Source organism: Lates calcarifer, linkage group LG4 (genome assembly GCF_001640805.2).
Source record: "Lates calcarifer isolate ASB-BC8 linkage group LG4, TLL_Latcal_v3, whole genome shotgun sequence".
Classification (NCBI taxonomy): Eukaryota; Metazoa; Chordata; class Actinopteri; family Centropomidae; genus Lates; species Lates calcarifer.
In genome coordinates this window covers 15,296,571-15,319,211 of record NC_066836.1, presented here as the reverse complement: position 1 = coordinate 15,319,211, position 22,641 = coordinate 15,296,571, and the positions used below count along the sequence as shown (strand labels likewise).

Sequence of the window (22,641 nt, the reverse complement as noted above, 5' to 3'; positions counted from 1 at the left end):
CTTCGTTTATTGGTGTGTGCGTGTGTGTGCGTATCTGTGTGTGTATGTGGCTGGTTTGTGCAGAGTAATCCTGATTATACTCACCTCCCAGTGTCCCATTTTAGGAGAAAGGGAGGTGAGGGATGGGGGAGGAAGAGGGGTAAGAGAGAGAAAGAGGAGGAGAGATGTTCTGCCACCATGGCAAACACCCTTCATATGAACAACGAAGTCAGATCAGTGATTCCCCCCAGGCGTCTGCTGCATTGGCAAGCCGGCAGCTCAGGCAGCATTTCGGTCTGGAAACAACTGAGAGTATCAACTCAGCCTGCAAGAGGATTACACTCCTTGAGTGGAGAACGGGCTCTTTCATCACATATACCCCCTCATTTTCCTTCATTCTTTTTTTCTCTTCCTTACAGTCTATTCTTCATGCATGTTTGTATGTAATAGAGTGTTATATGTGGGATCATCGTGTTTTGTGTGTTTAGTCCCCAGCTGCAGGATCTGTGAGGAGAGGCAAAGTAGGGATCAGGATGGTGGAGACTCATGGGTTTTTGGTGGGACTGATCTACGATGCAAAGTCTGATTCTGCATTGTATTGTGATCTATTATCATAAAGCTCCATTAGCATTTAAAGTGCTCCCCTTCAGCCCTCCTGCAGTCTATAGGAGTCAAAGCATTACAGCCTCTGAAGACTGCTGAGCGCTGGCAGATTAATCCTGAATCAGGCTCCCTGAGATCGCCTTTTATTCAGGCTTCTTTCATGTGCATGGCCATTCCCCAGTGAAATGAACTGAAAGATGAATAGGCAACCTGTCTCTTAACCAGGACAAATGATGACTTTCTGTGTGGAAGGGAGTGTTTGAGTATAGTGCGTGAGTGCACCTGTATTTGGGTAACTGCGTATGTGTGAGAGGGAAATACAAAAAGAGGCACGGAAAGAAAACCTGGATTCATGTTTGTTTGTTTGCATCATATGCATTATGTGTTTGACTCTGTGTGTATGCCTTCTTGCACTAGTATGTGTGTGTGTGTGTGTGTGTGTGTGCACGTGGACGTATGAATTGCATATTTGCCCAGATCTGGTTGGCTCCGCCGACTGGTTTTGGGCACCAGGCCTGATTGCCCTTCTGCAAACATAACCAGGCCAAAATGTAAGCTCTCAACCTCTTGATACACACAAATACACACAGACACAAAGCTCCGGGGGGAAACAATGCTGGTCGGTCCTTGCCAATGTCCCCCGAAACGCTGTTGACACACACTGTGTTTATATACGCATTGTGCATTTTTCCATAGGCTGTCTTATCAATTTAACCAGGAGATGAAAAATAAGCGGGACTCTTGAGCAGCAGTGTTTGTTTTTGATAAATGATTCATTTGGTGAAAAGTGTGATCAAGGCCATGCCCGCAGTATCTATTTCAAGCAGCCGCTGACTCATCCACGAGCTTGGCTGAATACCTGTAGCCCTCTATTCTCCTCTCCAGTGAACTGTACTTCACTGTCCAGTATCATTATCTCTCTGCAGGTACACACATGTATAAGTCTGGATTATCTATCTATCTATCTATCTATTTATCTATCTATCTAATCAAATCTATTTTTCTACCTACCTACCTACCAATCTACATCTCTCCTTGTTTCTCCTGCCTCTCCCTTGTGATTCAGTCTAAGGTCCACCTACACTATATTTGCAGCATTGATAAAGACCTGACTGGAATACAGAGCCATACCCCCAGCAAACACACACACCCACGCAGGCACACACACACATGCGTGCACACACCCCCGAGCCCGCTGCAGTGGCGTGCTCTAATTAACAGCCAGTGAGTCCATGTAGTGGTAGCCAGCGGGTTGATAAAAAGACCATCTGAACCCTCTCAGGAGAGAGGTGGGGTTGTGGGGGAGGAAGGGAGGGCACAGGGGAGCAGATGTAGGACTAGCATATTCCTCACCCCAGGGGAGCTCGCCCTCCTGACCTGCCTATCGATCCCCACCACCACCACCCCATCTCCTTTCTCTTTCTCCTTGTTTTCGTCAATGGCCGTACCACTGGCCTCCATTCAAGTGGATCATTAGCATTGATCGGGTAGGGTTGGTGCGGGGAGTGGAAGCAAGGGCTCAAAATGGTCGACAAGCAATCTGGTCATTGGCCATCTCTGTTGGCCATTGTCAGAAGGATGGTATGAGGCCTGATCCACCACCACCTGAGCTCTAACCACAGCTCTGAGACTAAATGTGGCATTTCCCCCTCTCCTTCCTCCTCTCAGCCACACTGACAAGGAGCAACTTGACATTCCTATCTGACGGGGGTCTCTCCAGAGCTGATGACTGTGGAAAGAGAGAAAGAGAGCGATAGATCCTATCTCCACTCAGCCTCTCATCCCCGTCGCAGAGTGTGTGGAAACAGATGGTACGCGTCTGTCATGTGGTTAGGTAGCAGGGGGCTCGGAGGAGGAGAGGAGAAAAACACACAGACAGTTGATGCGGCCGCGGTCTACATCTCGGACCATGTTTGGCTCCGCATTTATCAGCGATGCGGGGCTCGAGCTATAGCAAACTTTTAGCGGGTTCTGTTGTGCTTGACAATCAAGAGGCTCCTGTGGGTTTGATTTATTAGCCAAGCAAAATGCCATCTTGGTAATTGCTTCGCTGCTGTAGGAAAGTGGAATATATAATTATAGTCCCAGGTATGGGGGAGGTGTCTGTGTGTATGTAGAGAGAGATAGAGTGGTTAAAAGGGTAAGGAGAGCAGGAAGCAGGAGGGCTGATGGATGCTTGATTACGTGTCTGGCCATCTGGACTGTTGTCACCGAGATGCTTAATCCCATTCACCAGAGAAAGTGCATGTGAAAGTGTTTGTGTGTGTGTGTGTGTGTGAAATAGAAAGCAACTGCTTTTCAGCATGCACTCACCTCCATTTTTTTTCCCTCCTGGATATGTGTGGACGTGTCTCCGTACATTATTCCACACATTGCACGAAATCTGTGAGGATGCTAATAAGAATACAGCTATAGAAACAAATATGTGCATGCACAGGAAACACTCACGCACACACACAAACACACTCTCACACTCACCCCCGCCCCACATACAACATAATCAGACATATCCAGACGCATGCAGACACATCCCAGATCGGCCTCTCTAATCGTTGGTACATTTTAACAATTACTGCTAACAAGTCCTTATTACCCCCAGTGCCCTGCCCCTCCTCTTGATCCCAGCTTCTAATTGCTGCTGCTGTTTCTGAGTAGCTCTCTGCATAGTTATTAGACAGGAATCATTACGAGCACGTAACACGGAGCCACACCACGGAAGAAAACTCACAGTTCACTGCCACTGTCACCAAACACCTGTGTTTCTGGGTTAGGAATATACTGTGTGTGGCTGCATTTATATGTGCGTGTGTGTGCATGTGTCAGCACTTAAGTTAACTCCAGCTGATTGGGCGGTACGTTTATACTTCTGTAGAAACGGCCTGTCACACACACATATACACACACACACACACTAAGACCTAACTCTGTTGCTGCCTGCCTACGATATCACCTAATGACTAGCTAGCTGTAGGAAGGGCACGCAGCTTTGATGCAGAAGGCTATAGTGGCTCCAATGTCTTCGCCGGTATCTCCACTTTCAAGGGCCTGCAGATGCTAAAGGAGGGGGAACAGTGGCTCTCACATCACTGTGAGTGTGAGCGAGTCTTATGTTTCACCACAGAAGAAGGAAAGGGAGTAGTCAGTGCATGGCAAGGCTGACTCTGGCTCTGTGCACAAGATAAGGCAGTCGTTTGCATTGAGAGAAAGTGTCCCAAAAATAAGGAGTGAACACATTTGTTCATCGTTGTCTTTGTGGATTTGCTCCAAAATAAAGCATGAGCAATCCCTTTCAGTATCTATCTCTTGTCTTCATCTTTCCAGAGGACCTGTTGCCATTTGGCTTCCCTAGTATAGACATGGGTCCCCAGCTGAAGGTGGTGGAGCGGACGAGGACGGCCACCATGCTGTGCGCCGCCAGTGGCATCCCCGACCCAGAGATCTCCTGGTTCAAAGACTTCCTGCCTGTCGACCCCACCACCAGCCAGGGTCGCATCAAACAGCTCCGATCAGGTGAGACACATTTTTTTTGTCATTTGCTGACAAGTAAACAACCGGTGCATCAGAAGCTTAGCATCGCTATCAGGTAAAATCTCTGTTGCTCTAAATTTGGTGATTATCATGTTTTAATTATGATTGAGGGATTACATGCTCCTCTCTGAGTTTATCTACATCCTTTGGGGGTGTAAAACCTTTTTAAAGCCAATTTCATAAAAGGATAATTGTGCCGTCCTTAAGCCAAGAGTAAAAAAAACATGCAGTTTTTTATCATCATTTGGGAGAAAAGATTATAAAAAGATGACACTTTGAAGGCACAAATCTCTTTCCATTATTGTTGATAAATATTACAAAGCATGGCAGTATGCAATTGAAAAAAAAAAGTCTCATATAGGCTCATTAAAAGTGATTTGAAAAAGTTTGCACACCGTCATAAAGTAAATCCTTTTTGAAATAAATAATGATAATCAATCTACCTCAAAGGAACCATAGTTCTCTTTTGTCAGATCTCAAAATCAATAGAAGCAGATAGGAGTTTCTTCCCATTAGGCATTTAACTGATGCTCCTCTTATCTTTTGACCCGCCCAGCCTGAAATTGTATGAAATGAGCTCAGTGTCTTAAAATGTGAATGTAAGATCACTTTGCCAGAGACGGTAAGAGGTGATGGGGGAGGGAAGCTTTTTCGCTGCAAGGGGAAAAAAGTGTGTCTATGCATACAGACAGATCGAGGGATGAATACAGAGGAATCACATCTTGTGCTTAAGACAGTTTGTTCAGCTCTGTTTATGCTCTTCTGTATAGATGATACAGTGTCTCCTGAAGTAGGCAGACACGTATTTTCTCAGCCATTCTCACTCAGCCGTCCTCGGGGGGAATGAAAGTGATGGTGAAGCGAAACCATTTTGTTGTTGCTTCATCCATATTCTCTGTGCTCCACCATCCTGCCAGCTCTGATATCTCCCCGCTGTCAGCCAATATCCTTCACTGATCACTAGTGCCCTCTGTCAACCTTGTGACTGCGTCTCCATCTGCACAGTTTGCCATTATGCTGTTTAAACACATTTATGATTTCTGCTCTTTCAAATTTGAAGATCTTTAAGAACTGACAGTCAACTGAGCCTCAGTTATAATTGTTGTGTCTGTCAGGCTTTCCATTCTTGCACGGCACATATGCAGTTTGCAGTGGGAACAGTGGCAGATTTATCACATGAAATTCTTGGCCATTTCTGAAAGAACGGGCACAGAGGCAGACAAAAACAGCTTCTCCTTTCTAGCCAAGCTGAAATGACCATGACAACTATGGCAGCATTTTAACAACTAGCTAGCTTGCTAATTGATGCAAACACTGTCTTTAGCAGACTCACAACCAGAAACAAATTAAATATACAACTGATGGCTTCATACCATGAATTATGCAAAAGCTACATTCACATTTCCAAGAGATAAAGATTTTAGGATGAGGCTTAAGTGATAAGTTTGGCAGCCACGATGCTGTTTCACGTAAGAGGTTTGGCCAGTGTTGCCCAAATCCATATGCTAATGTACTTTGTAACTTAAGAAATAACACTGCATTAGTGTTACTGTAACTTGTTAGCTAGTTAATTAGCCAGACAACATTAGCAGTTTGAAGTGTTTTCATATGAGGTATAATTTCGTTGTACTGTGTCTTAGGGCACCGGGCGCCATGCCCCAGGCACGGTACACAGTGTTTACACTAATCAAACAAACTGGACTTTAGAATCAAGTATCCTCAGATCCGGGTTCTTTTCTCTCATGTGAAAGCGCCTTAAAATTAGGGGCAGATAAACACACAGTTTAATCCATCCATTACATTTTTGTGTTTTAGTTGTGGAACACAAAACCCTTCAAACTCTCTCTTTGATCTTGGATAGCACTCCTACTCCAGCCACATACACAACACTTCAGTGTGTAAAATTTCAGTGCTTGACAGGCCTGCTGTGTGCATGTAGCTGTAGCCCTCTTGCTCTGCAGAGACTAGTTTCAGATCCCACACCCATTCCTGGTATAATTTCCAATAACCTACTGGTGTGTAAAAATGGATACTTACCACTATGATATATAGAGAATACCTAATGTGTAATAGCCTCTGTGTAAAATACTCTCCAGTGGTTGTGGGTGGAACTTGGTGTTGGACCTACTTTGCTGCTGCATGGATGCAGGTGAAACAATAGATAAACTCTCAAAAAAGAAAAAAGCTACCTGTATCTTATAAAAATTAGAAAGCTCCTCGGAAGCATCACAAATATGACAGAGGGAACAGTGTAGTGACTGTACACGCATAATTACTATTAACACTATGCAAATATTTTCCCATTCTCTACTCATAATTCATGAAAAAGAGTTGGTTGCCTTGGAGCTACAGAGTAACAAAGAGCTTCTATCAGACCTCTGCATGGATGTTGAAACAATGTATTTATTTATTTATTTTACTATTTTAGTAACCATATTTTCATTGATACACAATATGGTTAATACTTAATTTTTCTAGCCCTAAAATTGTAAATGACATAGTTTTACTCTGTGGGGTGTCTCACACAGACTCACCGGGCACAGTTTGTCCACATATCACACCAATGAAACAGTAGCAAGACAAATGGCTCAGTGAGATTCACCGCGGGGTTTAATAGGATTTCGAATCACCAAAAGCGTCACAAATCTGTACAACAAAATGCACTGTATAATGAACCAAACACTGCAGTGAAATGACTTGGAGGAAATCAATTACAAGTGAGCTAGGCACAAAATAGCAGAGAGATGCGTTATGGATGATACACCCCTTTAAGATCTATTTAATGGGGGCACCTTCCAAGCAATGCCTCTGATTTAGTGGATGTCTGCCAGCTCTCGTTGGACCATAGCCAGGGATCTGTTTTGGGCCACAAACACTCTTTTCTCTCCGTCTCTTCTTTTCTTTCTCTGTTGGGTCTTGGAAACATTTTTATGGCCCATATTAGTCAGAATGAAAAATGATATTGAGAATGACTGAGCTCAAATCCCACAAAAGAGGACTCTTAGCCATTTCACAGCCCATAAGTATCCATCATCTGAGGTGTCTTCCCACCGCAGGTAACTGTCCAAACGGTGGCCATCGACAGTTGTGGACTCTGTGTGTATACACCTACATAAAACCTGCACACACACCAGCGGTTTCCTCAGGGTAGAAACATATGGTGCAGTATAGAGCTGAACTTTTCCTGACATCTTTATACTTCCACCAAAGCATCTATCTATTTTTCCACACCATCTGCTGCACCAGTTAAGATGTACGTGAGGAGAACCATGACAAGCTATCTGTCTATCTCTGACATTTGGGACTGAGATCTAGAGAGTTTACCTAAGCACTTAACAGCCTTCGTAGACCTACAGTCTAACAGATGGCATGCAATATGGACCCCGAGGTTGGTTACTGGGTAATGGATGGACCTGTCTTGCCTAAGAACTGTGATGTGATCAAAGGTTGTGGTTATGGTAACACTCACAGCCCAGGTCACTGTTATTTAAAGAAAAATCAGCTGTAAAGACACCAAGAATATTTTGACACAAATGACACAAACACAAATACAGACGAGTTCTGCCAAAATCTATGACAGGCCAATTTATTTTATTTTATTTATTTTAATTTTTTTTACTTGACTTTTTTGAGTCATCCCTCAAAATTAGTTAGGATACTTTAAAAAAAACTGAGTGCAGGTTCTCTGATCAGGACTGACTCAAAGTGTTGCCTCTGCCACCATTTTTGGCCCTGATGTTGTTTTTGATTTTTTGTTTCTGTCTGTTAGACAGCAGGATATCTCAAAAACAGATTTGAGTTAAAGCTGATGTGAAAATTAGGACACTGCCAAAAAAACAATTGATAGGTTTTTGATGAAGATCCAGGTTTTGCTTTTAAAAAGGATTTCTCAAAATGGTGAGAAAAACAGATCATGTTTTTAGACTGACAGAAAATGTGGAACTTTTCTGTGGCATAAATAAATCCGCAAAGAACCAATATAGGCTGGTAATTATTTTTTATTATTGATGAATCTGTCCAAAGTAATAATTTTATTTAAGCAATTTCATTTTGGTTCAAAAAATGTGAGAAATGCATCTCACCTTTTCTTAGCCCAATGTGGCATCTTTAAATTACTTAATTCATTAAACCAATAGTCCAAATCTCAGATATATACAAGTTGTTATCTTTGAAGGGTAGAAAGCCAGCAAATATTCACATTTAAGAGGTGAGAATCAGTGAGCATTTTTGTTTTAAAAAATGACTTAAATGATAATTCATTTTCTGACAAGTGAATAACAGACTAATTGCCTCAGGTCAACATCAATATGCAATCATCACGTTTTATACTCAGTAAGTAACTTGCTTTTAAATTCCTGTCTTGTCATGCCTTTCAAGGTTTTCACATTTGGGGAAAATTTAGAAATAAGTGGTTGAATTATAACCAGGGTGCAAATGAGGAAGTTTCAAATTTAGAGTTTGTTTGATCTCAACAGTCTATTTTGAAACTTGTGAATGTGTTGAGATAAAAATAGAGACCATCTGTCTTGATTGTTGTTCGTGTCCGGTCCCAATTACAAGTCAATGTCTCACCTCAGTCTCTCACCTGAGAGACTGGAGTCCAGGTGATCTGTTTGACCTAGAAGTTCTGGCAGAGCTATCGGGTTAGCAGTATCTGTTGTCATCTGATCGGCCAAGACTCAGCCCAGCAGACATAATACACCATCCGCGATTTCACAGCGGTTCAATTTACTGAAGTCACATCTCATTCTGGGTCTGTCAGCAGCTTCCAGGCTCACTAACAAACTGCTCTGCCTCTCCCTCTTCTTCTCTGTTATCTTTCACTTTCCCTTCTTGGTGCTTTTCGTCCTGCTTTCCAACACTGACTTTCATTATGTTTGTTCATTCCCAGCTATCTGTTTACCACACGTGTTTATGTGTGTGTGTCGTGACCTTTCTATGTGCCTATATACAGAACAGCTGTCTCTCTCCATGTATGGTAATGACATATTTTGCATAAAAGAAGATTTCAGTTGCTGATTTAAAATTTGTGCTGATGGTTAGCCATATGAGCTGCTTCCAGCTGTCAGATGAGTTCTTGTTTGCAGAGCTCCACCTGTCCAGCTCCATCTCTGCTCAGCTCTGTCTTTCTCCCGCTTCTCCTTCTGCCTCCACCTCCTCGTGGAGGAGAGGAGAGGCTTGTAGAGCAGATAATTTATTCCTGTTTATCTCCCAACTCTGCCCTGTACCGCAGGGAAACGAGAGATGGAGAAATGGAGAGAAAGAGGAGGGCTCGCGCTGTTTTCCTTTCATGTAACTGCAGAAGACAGAAGCAAATGGATGACAGCTCCAGCTAGCAGAGCCTCGGCTCACTAAACACACTCAAACACACAAAACACACACTCGTGCCCCAGCTCGTTGTAACAAGTCAAACTTTCCCTCCTCTGAGCCTGTAGAAACATGGTGTTCAAACTTTTGCATTTACTGATCAGCTATTGTAGAATTTGGAGAATCACACACATACACAGACCCACAAACTGTCTGTCTCTGTGGAGCCTTTTAGAGTTTAACTGGCCACGTTTTTAAGATTTAATAAGCAAAAGCTTTCTTCTCCATTAGGATAATACACCGTGTGTGTGTTTCCATGCAGCGGTGGAGAGTCATTTGTGAGTACATTAACTCAAGTATTCATTTTGAGGTACTTCTGCTACTTCCTTGAATGGAAGGTTGCAACTAGTGGTTATTGTCATTTTTGATTATTCAGGCTAATATTTTGTTGATTAATCACATAATTGTTTGGTCTTCAGGGTGATATTTTCATACGTCTCATTTTGCCTTAAAAATAGTCCAGAACCCAAAGATATTCAATTTACAGTGACATGAAACAGAGATAAGCAACAAATCTTCACATTTTAGAAGCTGGGAACAAAGAATATTTGGCATTTTTTTCTCGAAACAGTGACTAAATTTATCAATTAAAATCAAATCACTTATCAAAATAGTCAACTGATTGCACATACAAATCATATAATTATTTTAATGATGCATAGTTATACATTTAACCACCTAATAGCATCAACAACCATATTTTCTCTCTTATTTCTAGTGCTGTCCTTGATCCATTCAGACAGTTTTATGGTTTCATTTGCTGACATTTTGAGATAGGTGTTCATAAGATTTCTTCTGCCACCTTAATACAGCACACCTTCCTAACAGACACGAATACATCAGTCATCTTACAAATTATACTGTCAAAATGTTCATTTTTTTCATCATTTTGGAGGATATAATTTGTGATAATGTTGACTGCATTGCATTGGGGTGGAAAAAATGATAGAAATACCAGTCACTGTAATGTAGTATAATTCAGCCTCACCACAATCTACATCCTCCAACCAAGTGTACACAAATTGAATTTTGTTGGTGGTGCTTACAGTAGTGATATAATGAGAAAATATGTTTCATGTGTAATTTGGGTGAAATGACCCTTTAAATTTTGCACCTACATCAACCAGCTACAACATTAAAATGCTATTAGTACATTAATGAATCATTAATAATAATGTAGTTATATAATATAATATATAATATAAAAAATTTTAAAGGGGCATTCTGCATAATTATGTAACATACGTTTAACCAGAAATTTCCGATGTAGTTTTAAATATAGATCTTGTAGCTGTGTATTTCTGTTTGTGCTTGTGTAAACATTCTGAAAATCTTTTCCACCTCTGTGTGTATGTGTAAGATATGAGTGCAAAGAACACTATATCTTCTGTTTCTCTATATATCTCCATACATCTCCTACAAGCCAGATGCCTCTTATCAGTCTCACAGAAGATCTGATACAAAACATGGTGCTTTGTATCAGACTTAAACTAGCTGCGTGTGTGTTTGTGTGCGTGTCATCTTCAAAATGTGTCTTGTGTGCGTTTTGAGTTGTGTCTTTTTCCTCCCCGTGCAGTACAGCAGAGTGTAATCCATGGTTTTGTGCTTCCTCCTCAGGCTCCATGTCAAAGTCAGTTTCAGATGAGATGAATGTGACAGAGCAGGCTGAAAGACCAAAAGAAAAAAAGAGAGAAATAAAGAAAAAGAAAAAAAATCACTGCTGGTAATTCAAAAGGCTGTTAGGGTTGGGGGGGTGGGGGGAGTAAGAATAGCAACCTGTGAAACAAAAGAAACAAAAGAATACCTGACGAGTGCTGTGTGTAATTATAGCACGTTTAGGGAGACACTGTTTATCACAGTGGGATCAGGGTAGGAGGATAAAAATTGAGGAAGTAAAAGAAACAAGTTGAGGAGTTAAAGAGCATCGTCGGGTCGTTGCCTGTGGGGTAAAGCTGTGTGCCTGCTGCCAGTTAACTGCCAAGATAGAAACAGGCTTTCTTCATGGCAGCAGCGAGCCTGCTGTAGGAGAGGAATCACAAGCTTGTGAAGCCGTATACAACAAAAGGCCTCTTAAGTGTCATCTAAGTTTGTAAAAAGTCATTTTAAGACTTGTTTTTGACTTCCAAACTTTTTAGAAGGAATTTCTGAATGTTAACTTGTGCTGCTGTTTCTATTCCCTTTTTAGGAGAAGGTGGGCAGAGGGAGGGGAGTGGAGGAAACACAGTTCTTTTTAACAACAATACAACCACTGGTATATGAAATCACAGCCCATTCAGAGGGTGCCTCGCAGAAATAACAACAAAGCCGACTTTATTAGATGTTGAACGCAATAGAGGAGAGGATACCTCAGGGTCAGAATGTAACATAAACAGAAAAAGGACCAACAGACAAATATCTCAGGATGAAAAGCAGAGGATGCTTAAACATTTTCTACAAACTCCACTGAACATCTTTCTCCGTTTGTTCTCCCTCTTTCTTCTGCAGGAGCGTTACAGATCGAGAACAGCGAGGAAACCGACCAAGGGAAGTACGAGTGCGTGGCCACCAACTCTCAAGGCGTGCGCTACTCCTCCCCCGCAAACCTATATGTGCGAGGTAGGACCCGAACACACAACACACATGCACGTGCGCACACACACATGCACAGAGACAACACACAAAAATCACTACTGCTAAGGTGCTTTTGGTATTATTAATGAAGTTATTTCTTTTCTGTAAATGTGCTCTTAAAACAAGTATTACTAACCCATCCATTGTCTACAATATATGTTGACCCTGTTTGGTATTTCTCACAACCACCTTTAACAAGTCCACCTTAAACCTTGGTGCGAGCCCCTACAGTAGAATCAAATTGAACATAAAGCTGGGAACACACCTTGGTTTAACTGCATGGAAACATCACTACAATGGTTTCTGTACTAGAGGCAGATTGAGAGGAAAATTTGAATGAAATTGGAAGTTAAACAATCAGAATCAGGATTGAATTCATTCTTAAATATGTTTACATTAATGGCATCTGTGCGCCCACATGATCCCTGTTTAACTGATTCTAGCCTCTGGGACTGTGGGTGCAGGTGCGTCGCCAACTTATGGCTGAAAGACCACGACTAATGTTCAGATTTACTAGTTCTAGTTTCTATGTTAAGTGGGATATCGGAGAAGTGTGAATGTGATGTGTGAGGGTTTTGTGCAGATGTTGGGTGTGAGGTTGTGTGTGTGTGTGTGTGTGTGTGTGTGTGTGTGTGTGTGTGTTGCAGTGGAGCGAGTGGCTTTGCGCTGGCCGTTTTTATTCTCTCTGTGTTTCCCCGTTCTCTCTCTTCCCCCCCCCTCACGTCATTGTGTTCTGCATCAACCCCCTTCCATCCCTCAGAGCTTCGAGAAGGTTGGTGTGCTCTTTCTTTTCTTTTGTTACTCCTTTGTTTCAGAAAGCTTCACTTATTGAAACAGAGAGAAACAAAAAAGGAAAAAAAAAAAAAAAAATTTAAAGGACACCGGAGTAGATTTGAAGTGAAATGGTTTTGTCTCCAAAATGAAGAGAGTTGATTTCTCTAAAGCTGCTACGATGATGAAGTGGTCTGCCTACGCAGCAGAGTGCATTGACTGCATTGTGAGGCCTTGTGTGCAGAACCCTTGGTATTGCCTTCACTCCCCGATCAATGTTTTCTGCATGGTATGATCTTGTTGTCATGGAGACCCAAGAATTGGAAGATTAAAAAGAGGCGATGTTTGCATGGAAGGAGTGAGAGAGAAAGAGAAAGGAGCACCGCTTGCATGTCTGTTGACTGACGGACTGACACAAGAGCATGGCACAGTGTGTGTTCACGCCTATTGATATGCTCGGATTGTGATATTATTGAACTTGCTGTCTTGTCATGTCTTGCTATTGTCTCGCTCTCTTTTTCTTTTTTTTTTTTCTTTTGTATCATCACATGTAGCGTTGTTCCCCAGCTCCCATGTCATTACTTCTGCTCCAATTCTGCACTTGTTGCACTGAGTGGAAATCTTGCACTCGCGGTCACGCTTGTACATGCCCCTCTGTTCTGAAGTTACATGTGCTGTTAAGGTCTGTAGGAGAGGCATCAGTTATTCGGCCGAATTCATGACATAAACTCAAGATGGCAAGAGAACCATCACATCACCCACCATGTAAAGTACATTTATTAAGTACCTAAGTCCATACACTCTAGTTCATTTATACATATCCTGTACCTCACTGCGATTCAGAGGAAATATTTTTACTCCGCTACATCTAGTTACTTTTCAAATTAGGATTTTACCTACAAAGCATATGAAGAACTCTCTGTCTAGAAAATAATCCACCTCAACAATAAATAATTATCCAGATTACATAACACATTACAGTAGAACACTCACAGCATCCATTTTTGCTGCCTTTAATGCTTTTACTCATGATACTTTAAAGCTACACAACGTAACTTTTGAAATATATATATCATATCTTTTTGGGATATGAAACATTCTTCCTTTTATTGATAAGTTTTATTGATAAGCAATAATATTCACCCTTGCTTAATTCAATACTCTCGCAGATTTTACTGCCACAGTCTTACTTGTTCTGGTACGGTTAATAGCTTATAGTGATGTAGCTAATGTTAGCAAGTGTTAGCACACTTTAGCTATATATATGAATATATATATACAAGTCAGATCAATGATTTTATGACTCTTTTCACAGCCAAATCTAATCTACTGCTAATGTTACACAATATTTTGGCGTTTAGCATTATCCAAGTTACCGCCACTTTTAGATTAATCTCACTTTAAGTACTTTAAATACATCAGTAAAATGCTAATAAGTACTTTCACTTAAGTAATATTATCAGTGCAGGTATTTGATTTATTTTTTGCATTGTGATATTGTTGAGTAAAGGATCTAAACAATTGTTTCAGCACTGCACATTCCCTATATTCAGACTTACACTATCAGTATATTTGAGAGTATAGCACTATGCTAACTCTACTGTAATATAGCTTGTGCTGTGTCTTTTTTTTCATGGCTGTTGCTATCTCCTCCAAACACACCGATACGCCTGTATTGACTGACATTCAAAATTAATCATAACCATTCACATTTTTAGATATCGAGGTGATATTAATGAATCCGTCTTATTACATTGGTTAATGAAAGGCATGTCCTTGAGACAGACAGGACGGTGCTACGTAAATGTCACCTCAGCGACAGGCCTGAGTGGGTATAGAGCAGTGCTGAGATACAGCGGTAATCCTTGTGGCTGTGCCAAGGTTCCCCCAGTCTGTAGCTTCCAGACTCCCTGCAGAGGACGGGACTAATGATAGCTACGCTAATAAAGATTGAAGCTCGTGGATCTCACAAACTGTATAGAAAATGGAGGGGAATCATGTGGCCTGGCTCGATTAACTTTAAGCTAGAGGCTCTGTGAGCATGTGAAGGATTATCCCTTGTTATGAGCTCACTTTATTTTAAGGACTTGGCTTTGTCTCAGTGGTGGATTCTACAATCCTTTGTCTCCAGTCCTGACTGATATTTTTTAGAAATACTCACACTGCTGACTTCATGTTTCAGATCACGTAACCATCATCTTGAGGCTTCACTTTCATCCTGTTGTTGCTCATATTATCAAACTTATCCATACGCTTAATTAACTGTCTTTTTTAGTTTGTTTTGTTGTATTGATAAGTCTAACATAACTAATAACTGACTGAATTAAACTGATACTTTTGTCATGCTGCATTGCACCTGCTGTCTGTCTTATGCATGTAGCTGTCATGGATGCAGTCTGTCTGTCTGTCTGCCTCCAGCATGCTCAGATGAGGAGATGCCTGCATAATCATGTCTGTTTCTAACAGATCTACCTGTTTTTGTCTCTTTGTCTCTTTCTTGTCTTCAACTTCTGTATCCAATTCTGGGTATCTTCCGGCTTTTTTTTTTCTTCAAGTATTCCAAATGCTTTGCACTTTATCTGTTATTCGTGAAATGATAGTGACATCACGGCAACTTTTTTTTATTTTTTTTATTTGTTGAAATTCATGCAAAAATGTTAACTTCTATCCAACTGTCTCTAGATTCTTTGAGTAGGGGGATGTGGCCCATGAAGATTCCAAGTATTGATGTTACACATTAAGGAGTGGAGGTTATACAGCAAATTTCTAAATATTTTGATTTTATTTATTTGATTTCATTTTACTTTTTATTTCATATTATATATTAGAATTACTGCAGGATTTGCAAATCATCTAAATAAGCCTTGAACTTTCAGTGTTTTGCTACTGTAGGGTTTTACAGTAACTTTTTATTTGAATCTATTTTTACTTTCCGAACATTTGTTATATATTACACATATGAGCTTCCTAGTGTTGAGTTTAGTTGAGTTTTTTCGACAATGTTTCTGCTCTCTGTTTGCCTTCCCTTTCATTCTCTCCTTTCATCCAGAGATGTTTGTCCGTTACTCTCTCTGTCTCTGTTTCCTGTGTCGTGACCCTGGGGTATCCTCTTCTTCTCTGTTCCTCTCTACATACAATCTCTACTAGTCTTTATTTTTCTTTTCTTTCCTTACTTTTGAAGCACCTACTTTCTGAATGGGCCTGACTCTGGTATATAGCCGTGTTTTTAAATAGATCCATGTGTTTTCTTCTTCCTCGCTCCTCTTTTCTTCCCCCTTTTTCCCTCCTTCCCCAAAACCCTCTTCTAATCCTCTCTTTATCTCCACTTCCCTGTCTTTTCCCCTCCTGTCCCTGCCCCCTTTTTTCTCTTCTTCTTCTGCATTCTGTCTGCACCCTGATGTGTAGGAGCGACAGACACATGTACATAAGTTTATTAACTTATAAACATGCACATACTACCTCACATATCTCTCTTTTTGCTCGCACTCGTTCTTTCCCGTTCTGCCTCTTTCATGCTGTCTTGGTGTTCTTTACTTAATGTGTCCTATGATCACTCTGTAATTGCCACAACACCTTATTAGAACCCTCGATCCACTCCTGTCCACATTTCCAATTCATTTGACTACACACTGTATCAGTTATGAATCCTATGTATTGTACAGTATCTTGTTGTACAATGTGGCTGTCCTTTGCTACATTGCCTGTCATTGTCTGGAAGAGAAGCAGAGCTGCCTCTCTCTCTCTCTCTCTTTCTCTCTGTCTCCGTCTTTCTCTCTTTGACTCTTCCTCTGTCCCCTCTATCTGTCTCTTCAGTGTCTCCACTCTGGTCTCACTTCTCTCTGTCTCCCTCTCAGTCTTCAGTTCTTCGTTCTCTTCTTTGTGTTTTCTCCACCATTTTATCTCCTCTTGAGTCGCCCAGGCATGCAAATGACCTATGAGTTCAGTCTCTCGATGCATCTCTCCCTAACATATAGTCGACCAAGTTCAGACAGATGCGGAATTGGATATAACTTGCCACTTTACTTGTTCTTCTCATGGGGACACAAATAGCAGGCTGGGCCTATTGATCGGCCCCTATGATGCATACACTCTCTCTAAAAAAAAAAAAAAAAAAAAAAAAAAAAAAAAAAAAAAAAAAAATCCCATCTACTGCAGAAACGCCTCAAGGCACAGAAATCTCAATGAAATAAAGTGTCTCACCAAAGTCTCTGGTAAAGTTTAGCATGTTTAGTCATTGCATAGAGGGGGAAATGTGATAATAATATAATTGTTATCCAAAATTTGAATCACAAAGTCTTATTTTTCTGCTTAAATGGATGACAATCAATAAGAAAAATGTTATTTTAAGAAGAGAAACTGACAATAGGTGTCATGTCCTGGTTGAAATGATACTCAAGAGTTTGTCACTATATTATTTTGAGTAGGCAGCTCACTCTGATTGGTTGAGCTCAACACAAGATTTGTGTCTTTTTGTTGGAATCATCAGTACCATAAAGTAATTGGGACTAAACTTGAAATATCCCTTTGTAATTTTCTGTAAAAACCCTGAAGTTCATTCTCCCCCTTCCTGTTACCTCTCCTCTCTCTCTCTCTCTTTCTTTCTATTTGTCTTTCTTGCCCTCACTTTCTCTCTCTCTCTCTCAATCTCTATCTTTCTTTCTGCCTTGCTCTCTCTCTCTCTTTCTCTCTGATTCTCTCCCCCTTTACTCCCTCCCCTCCTCCTTCTCTCTCTCCACCTTTCTTCTCCTCGCTCCCTTCCCCACTTTTCTCCTCCCCTCCAACCTTGCCCCTCGACCCACCCCCCAACTCCCACCCCCTCCTTTTCTTACTCCCCCCCTCCCCCCCAACTCTCCTCCTTTCCCAGTGCGCCGCGTGCCCCCTCGTTTCTCCATCCTCCCCTCCAACCACGAGATCATGCCCGGAGGGAGCGTCAACATCACCTGCGTGGCCGTGGGTTCGCCCATGCCCTACGTCAAGTGGATGCTGGGCAGCGAGGACCTGACCCCCGAGGACGAAATGCCGATCGGCCGGAACGTGCTGGAGCTCAACAGCGTGCGTGAGTCTGCGAACTACACCTGCGTGGCCATGAGCAGCCTGGGCATCATCGAGGCCACCGCTCAGGTCTTAGTCAAGAGTAAGGAACGCTCTAATAACATGATTAATTATTTTGCCTCTTAGAGGGAGAAAAGGATGTGGAAAAGTGCTGTAGTTGTTGCTTTATTAATGAATAGATCCAGTTTTATTGGCTCGCTTCTGTATTTCTAAATGGGTGCATGTCAGGAGAATTGCACATTCAAATTGCCAGGATTGTAAAATTACATTTGACTTCTGTGAAGCAAATTTGTTCTGGACTGTGATGCCAATAATTTACCCTCAAATATTTAATTAAATTAGATTAAAGTCAACTTTATTGTACTTGCATGCAGTGAGTACAAGTACAACAAAATGCAGGTTAGCATCTAAGCAGGTGGTGCAAACAGTAGTAAAACTGAACAAAGATTTATATTGAAATAAACAAATATACATGATGAAAAGTGAGATAGTGATTGCAAACAAAATGATACAAAAGATTAAATACAGCTCCTGTGTCATTAATCTAACCGTAGTATGTACAATATGCACAGAAAGTATAAACCGCCACATCTCTCCTCTCTCTAATTCCAAGCTTTGCCAAAGCCTCCCGGTACACCCATCGTCACGGAGACCACTGCCACTAGCGTGACCATCACCTGGGATTCTGGCAACCCCGACCCAGTCTCCTACTACATCATCCAGTACCGAGCCAAAGGGCCGGACAGCAAGTATGAGACGGTGGACAGCATCACCACCACCCGCTACAGCATCGGGGGACTGTATCCCAACACCGAGTATGAAATCAGAGTGTCAGCCTTCAACAGCATCGGCCAGGGGCCCCCCTCCACGCGTGTGGAGGCTCGGACGGGAGAGCAGGCCCCGGCCAGCCCTCCCCGAAATGTCCAGGCTCACATTATCTCTCAGAACACTGTGATGGTCCGCTGGGAGGAGCCGGAGGAACCCAACGGACAGGTGGGATGAGGACAGAAACGGTTCTTTATGCGTTAGTAAAAGAAGTAAATACACATTTCCTTACATTTTCTTTTATCTGTTGGTATTTCCCTTTGTAAAGGGTGCCAATACCTACAATAAACATCACTTGTGCTCAACAGAAAACTCTTTTTAACAAACAACTGATAAATAAGAGTCTATTCTGTGCGACAGCTTCCATCCCCTGAATCCAATGTTTCAGATTTTGCCTTCTGATTTAGTTTCAGCCCAAACTAGCAGTTATAAAAACTCTCTCAACTTAACTCTGTGGGGAAAAGGCAAGATGAGCACATATACCCATTCACCATCCAAATACTGAATATCTTATTTGAAATTTTTACCTACAATTTAACTTATTGTTCATCAACTTATTGTTCAATTAAATTATTTAAAATTGTTTTTACACTGTTTCCTCCGTTTTCTATTTATATGTGTTCATGTGCTTTGTCATTGGTCAATCATAACTAAATATTTAAAATAAACAAAACAGAGCATTCATATTCCCCACATTTGAAATTTTCCACTTCAGTCATCATTTAGAAACACGATATACATATAATGAATGGTTTATAATCCATGATAATACAAGCAGATAAATGTTTATTTATGTATTTGCCAGCACTCATAAGTGATGTATAATGAATTTTAGTAAAACACAGTTGTATTAATATAAAATATGTCTTCATAGGAAGAGTTACAATTGTTTACAAATACTGTAAATAATTAATTAATTAATAATTAACACACACTTAAAACATCTTTATGTGAGTTTACAACTACATCATGTGTTACACACCATTAAATGTGTTGCTTATTAATGAAAAATAGGGAGACTTTAAGTAAAATGTGACTGAAACTCCATTTACCCTCACTACACTACAGACTGACAACATTTCAAAATTGCTCAAAAGACCCCACACAAAGTTAAAACGATAAAGCGTTAATAAAATTCTCCACTGGGAGCTTTATTCCAGCAGGTTCATGTCCTTTGCAGGGATTGTGTCTTGCCAGAGATTTCTGTGCTGTAACTGCCTTGCTACTTTCCCTCTCTCTAAAGAAAGAAAAGGTAATTGGACTGTTCGCTCTAAGTTAAGAGCACTCCCTCTTGAGGCTTATTTTCCTTTTTCCAGCCTACCTAACTGTACAGTAGGTTCATAAAAGTGCAAGACTGAATTGGGAGCATATGGGGATTATAGATATTACAGAGTAATAACAGGAGAGGTGGTAGAGGTGGAAGGTAAGGGCAATGGTGTGGCAGCAGGATTACATACTCTCTGAACGTCCCATAAACAAATCCCATAGGAGGGGCTGTAGTGATTATATTGTATGTTCTACACTCAGCTTGTATTAGAACTAGTTTTTATCAACCTTAAAGAGACGTTTGTCTGTCTGGGTCAAGTACATTATAGCTCCAGAGACAAATTTGTGACAGTGACCTCTAACAAACACTGAACCATCAGAGCCACAGGACCATCTGGACTAAACTACGACAACAATTCATTGCTGATGACCTTGGCTGTCATAAAATCTATGCCTTACCATGCATGCAGGACAGTGAGATTAGATGGAAGCTCACTTAGTAGAGCCCAGTCACAGATGACCTTATAATGCAGTCCCAGTCCAGAAATCTCTCCATCTCTCTCCATTTAACAGCCTTTCCCTCACTCTCTGTTTCCCGGTAGGTGAAAGGCTACCGTGTGTACTACACCATGGACCCCTCTCGGCCTATGAATGAGTGGCAGATTCATAACGTCCAGGACAGTGTGATCACCACCATCCAGAACCTTGTGACCTCAGAAACATACACTATCCAAGTCTTAGCCTTCACCTCCGTAGGGGACGGACCCTTTTCAGACCCCGTCCATGTTAAAGTCATGCCTGGAGGTCAGTGTGTGTGTGACTGTGAATATTTTTGTGTGTAGACACATAATCATGTAAATTTCTCTTGCGTGCCAGTGAATAGACAACAGCTAAGAGAGTAATGGTTGTTTTTGGGAGTCATTATTCGTGTGTGTGTGCATATACAAACCGTTAAGTAGCTTATTCGAGTGACTTATGTAAAATTTGAGAAGTAGTCCACTGTGGAATGCTTTGCAAATAAGCTTGACCTGTCAGAAAATATGACATCTTCAGAATGAATAAAATCTACCTGCTGGGACAGAGCTGTGGAGACTTAAGCAAAGGAAACAGGGATTAACAGCCAGAAATGTCCTTCGTACCTCAGTGCGGCTCTGGTTGCTGTGACAGCTGCTGTGATGTTGCAGGTTTTATGTAATGGGGAGTACAAAGAGATGATTATTCCAAAAATCTGTGATGGTATTAGTGTTTTAAATTTCTGTGTAGGTTGAGCTACTGCTACACCATAAGATGTCTCTAAAATGTCTGCCATTTTCCAGCACATAAAGGGATGAGATCATAGTATATATAAAATACTAGCAAATACAAGGCTTTGGGGGATTTATGGGTCAATATGTACATGATGAGGCTGAGAATTAGGCAGGAAAAGGCATTTGTGATTCCAGTATCACCTTAAAGGTGCTATATGTACGTTTTTGCTGTTGCTACATAGCAGCGTTAACAGCTTCATTCTAGTCGCCAACAGCTGTCTCCGGTGGCGGAAAGCAACACAAATCTTTTTTTCCCTTCTATTTTTATCATCTTCTTTTTTGCCAGTGAATATGGTTTCTTGCTGGGAGTGTCTGGTGGTGATAGTGGTAGTGATAACTGTTGCTTGCCAAGAGCTGCAGCCATCGTTGCCTTTACTGTTCCATTCACTGACTGCCTGTCCTTAAATGGTCTAACCAGGGGGCAGTATCTTCAGTGTGATTAACAAGAGGTTTGCATACACCCTCTGGGCAGCACTGCTTCTACATCCTCTCATTTTGGACCTTGGGGCAGCCTGGACGCTACAGTGACTCATCACTGCCTCTTGTAGTGCAAAGTAGTATTACGAGACAGGATGGGGGTAGCACACAATACATAGACGTCATCGACATAATGTCAAAACTGTTATTTCCTCACATTCTGTTGATAATTTTAGTTCATTTTTGAATGTTTGAAGTTTAAATACTTTTATGTAGCACCTTTAAGGAACCTGAAAAATTAAGCTAGATTAAAAGTTATAGGTAAAACCTGGTGTGAAACCTTGATTTCTCTGATATTGAGTATTTGACTTTATCTGACTTTATTACAACATTATTCCAATTTTTCTAACAGTAATAATGTGCTTATGTATTTTCTAAACACAGAAAGTGCTTTACAGTAGCACAAAGCAAAACAGAAAGAACATTTTTTATGTTAGCGAAATATTGTAGAATATTTTTATGGATAAGACAAAGTCTGACTGTGTGTTGTTCTGTCCCTTTCAGTCCCAGGCCAGCCAGGGAAGTTTAAAGTTGGAAAGGTGACAGACACCAGCATAGAGCTGACCTGGGAACCCGCTTACACCAAGGAGGGAATTGTCAACTATGAGCTGCTCTACAAACCTGTCAAGTTTGGCAGTTTGGTAAGACCTCTCATACTCTTTCTTTAAATCTGTCTGCCAAGTGGATTTCTTAACAAGAAAGAAGGATAAGAGGACAGATAAAAGAAGAAGTTTAAAAGATGAACTTCAGCGTCCTGCACCACTGTCTCTGGTGGTGACAGTCTTGTCTCTTCCTCTCTCCAACTCTCTTTTAATGTCCCCCCCTCTCCCCCCCTTTGATCCTGTCCTCTGCTCCA

General features: G+C 41.2%; 1 protein-coding gene across 5 annotated transcripts in view; it reads left to right on the top strand.

Annotated features, from left to right (window-relative positions):
• Positions 1 to 22,641, top strand: part of LOC108883619 (receptor-type tyrosine-protein phosphatase S) — a 66,509-nt gene that overhangs the window by 23,882 nt on the left and 19,986 nt on the right. For 3 of the 5 annotated variants that reach the window (XM_051070088.1, XM_018676970.2, XM_051070087.1), the window contains exons 5-11: positions 3,904 to 4,092; positions 11,962 to 12,072; positions 16,264 to 16,278; positions 17,723 to 17,992; positions 18,524 to 18,903; positions 20,604 to 20,805; positions 22,290 to 22,426. In XM_051070088.1, coding sequence (XP_050926045.1) covers positions 3,904 to 4,092; positions 11,962 to 12,072; positions 16,264 to 16,278; positions 17,723 to 17,992; positions 18,524 to 18,903; positions 20,604 to 20,805; positions 22,290 to 22,426 — 1,304 coding nt within the window. The remainder of the gene's footprint in view (positions 1 to 3,903; positions 4,093 to 11,961; positions 12,073 to 16,263; positions 16,279 to 17,722; positions 17,993 to 18,523; positions 18,904 to 20,603; positions 20,806 to 22,289; positions 22,427 to 22,641) is intronic. The other 2 variants (XM_051070089.1, XM_051070090.1) reach the window with 1 other exon arrangement.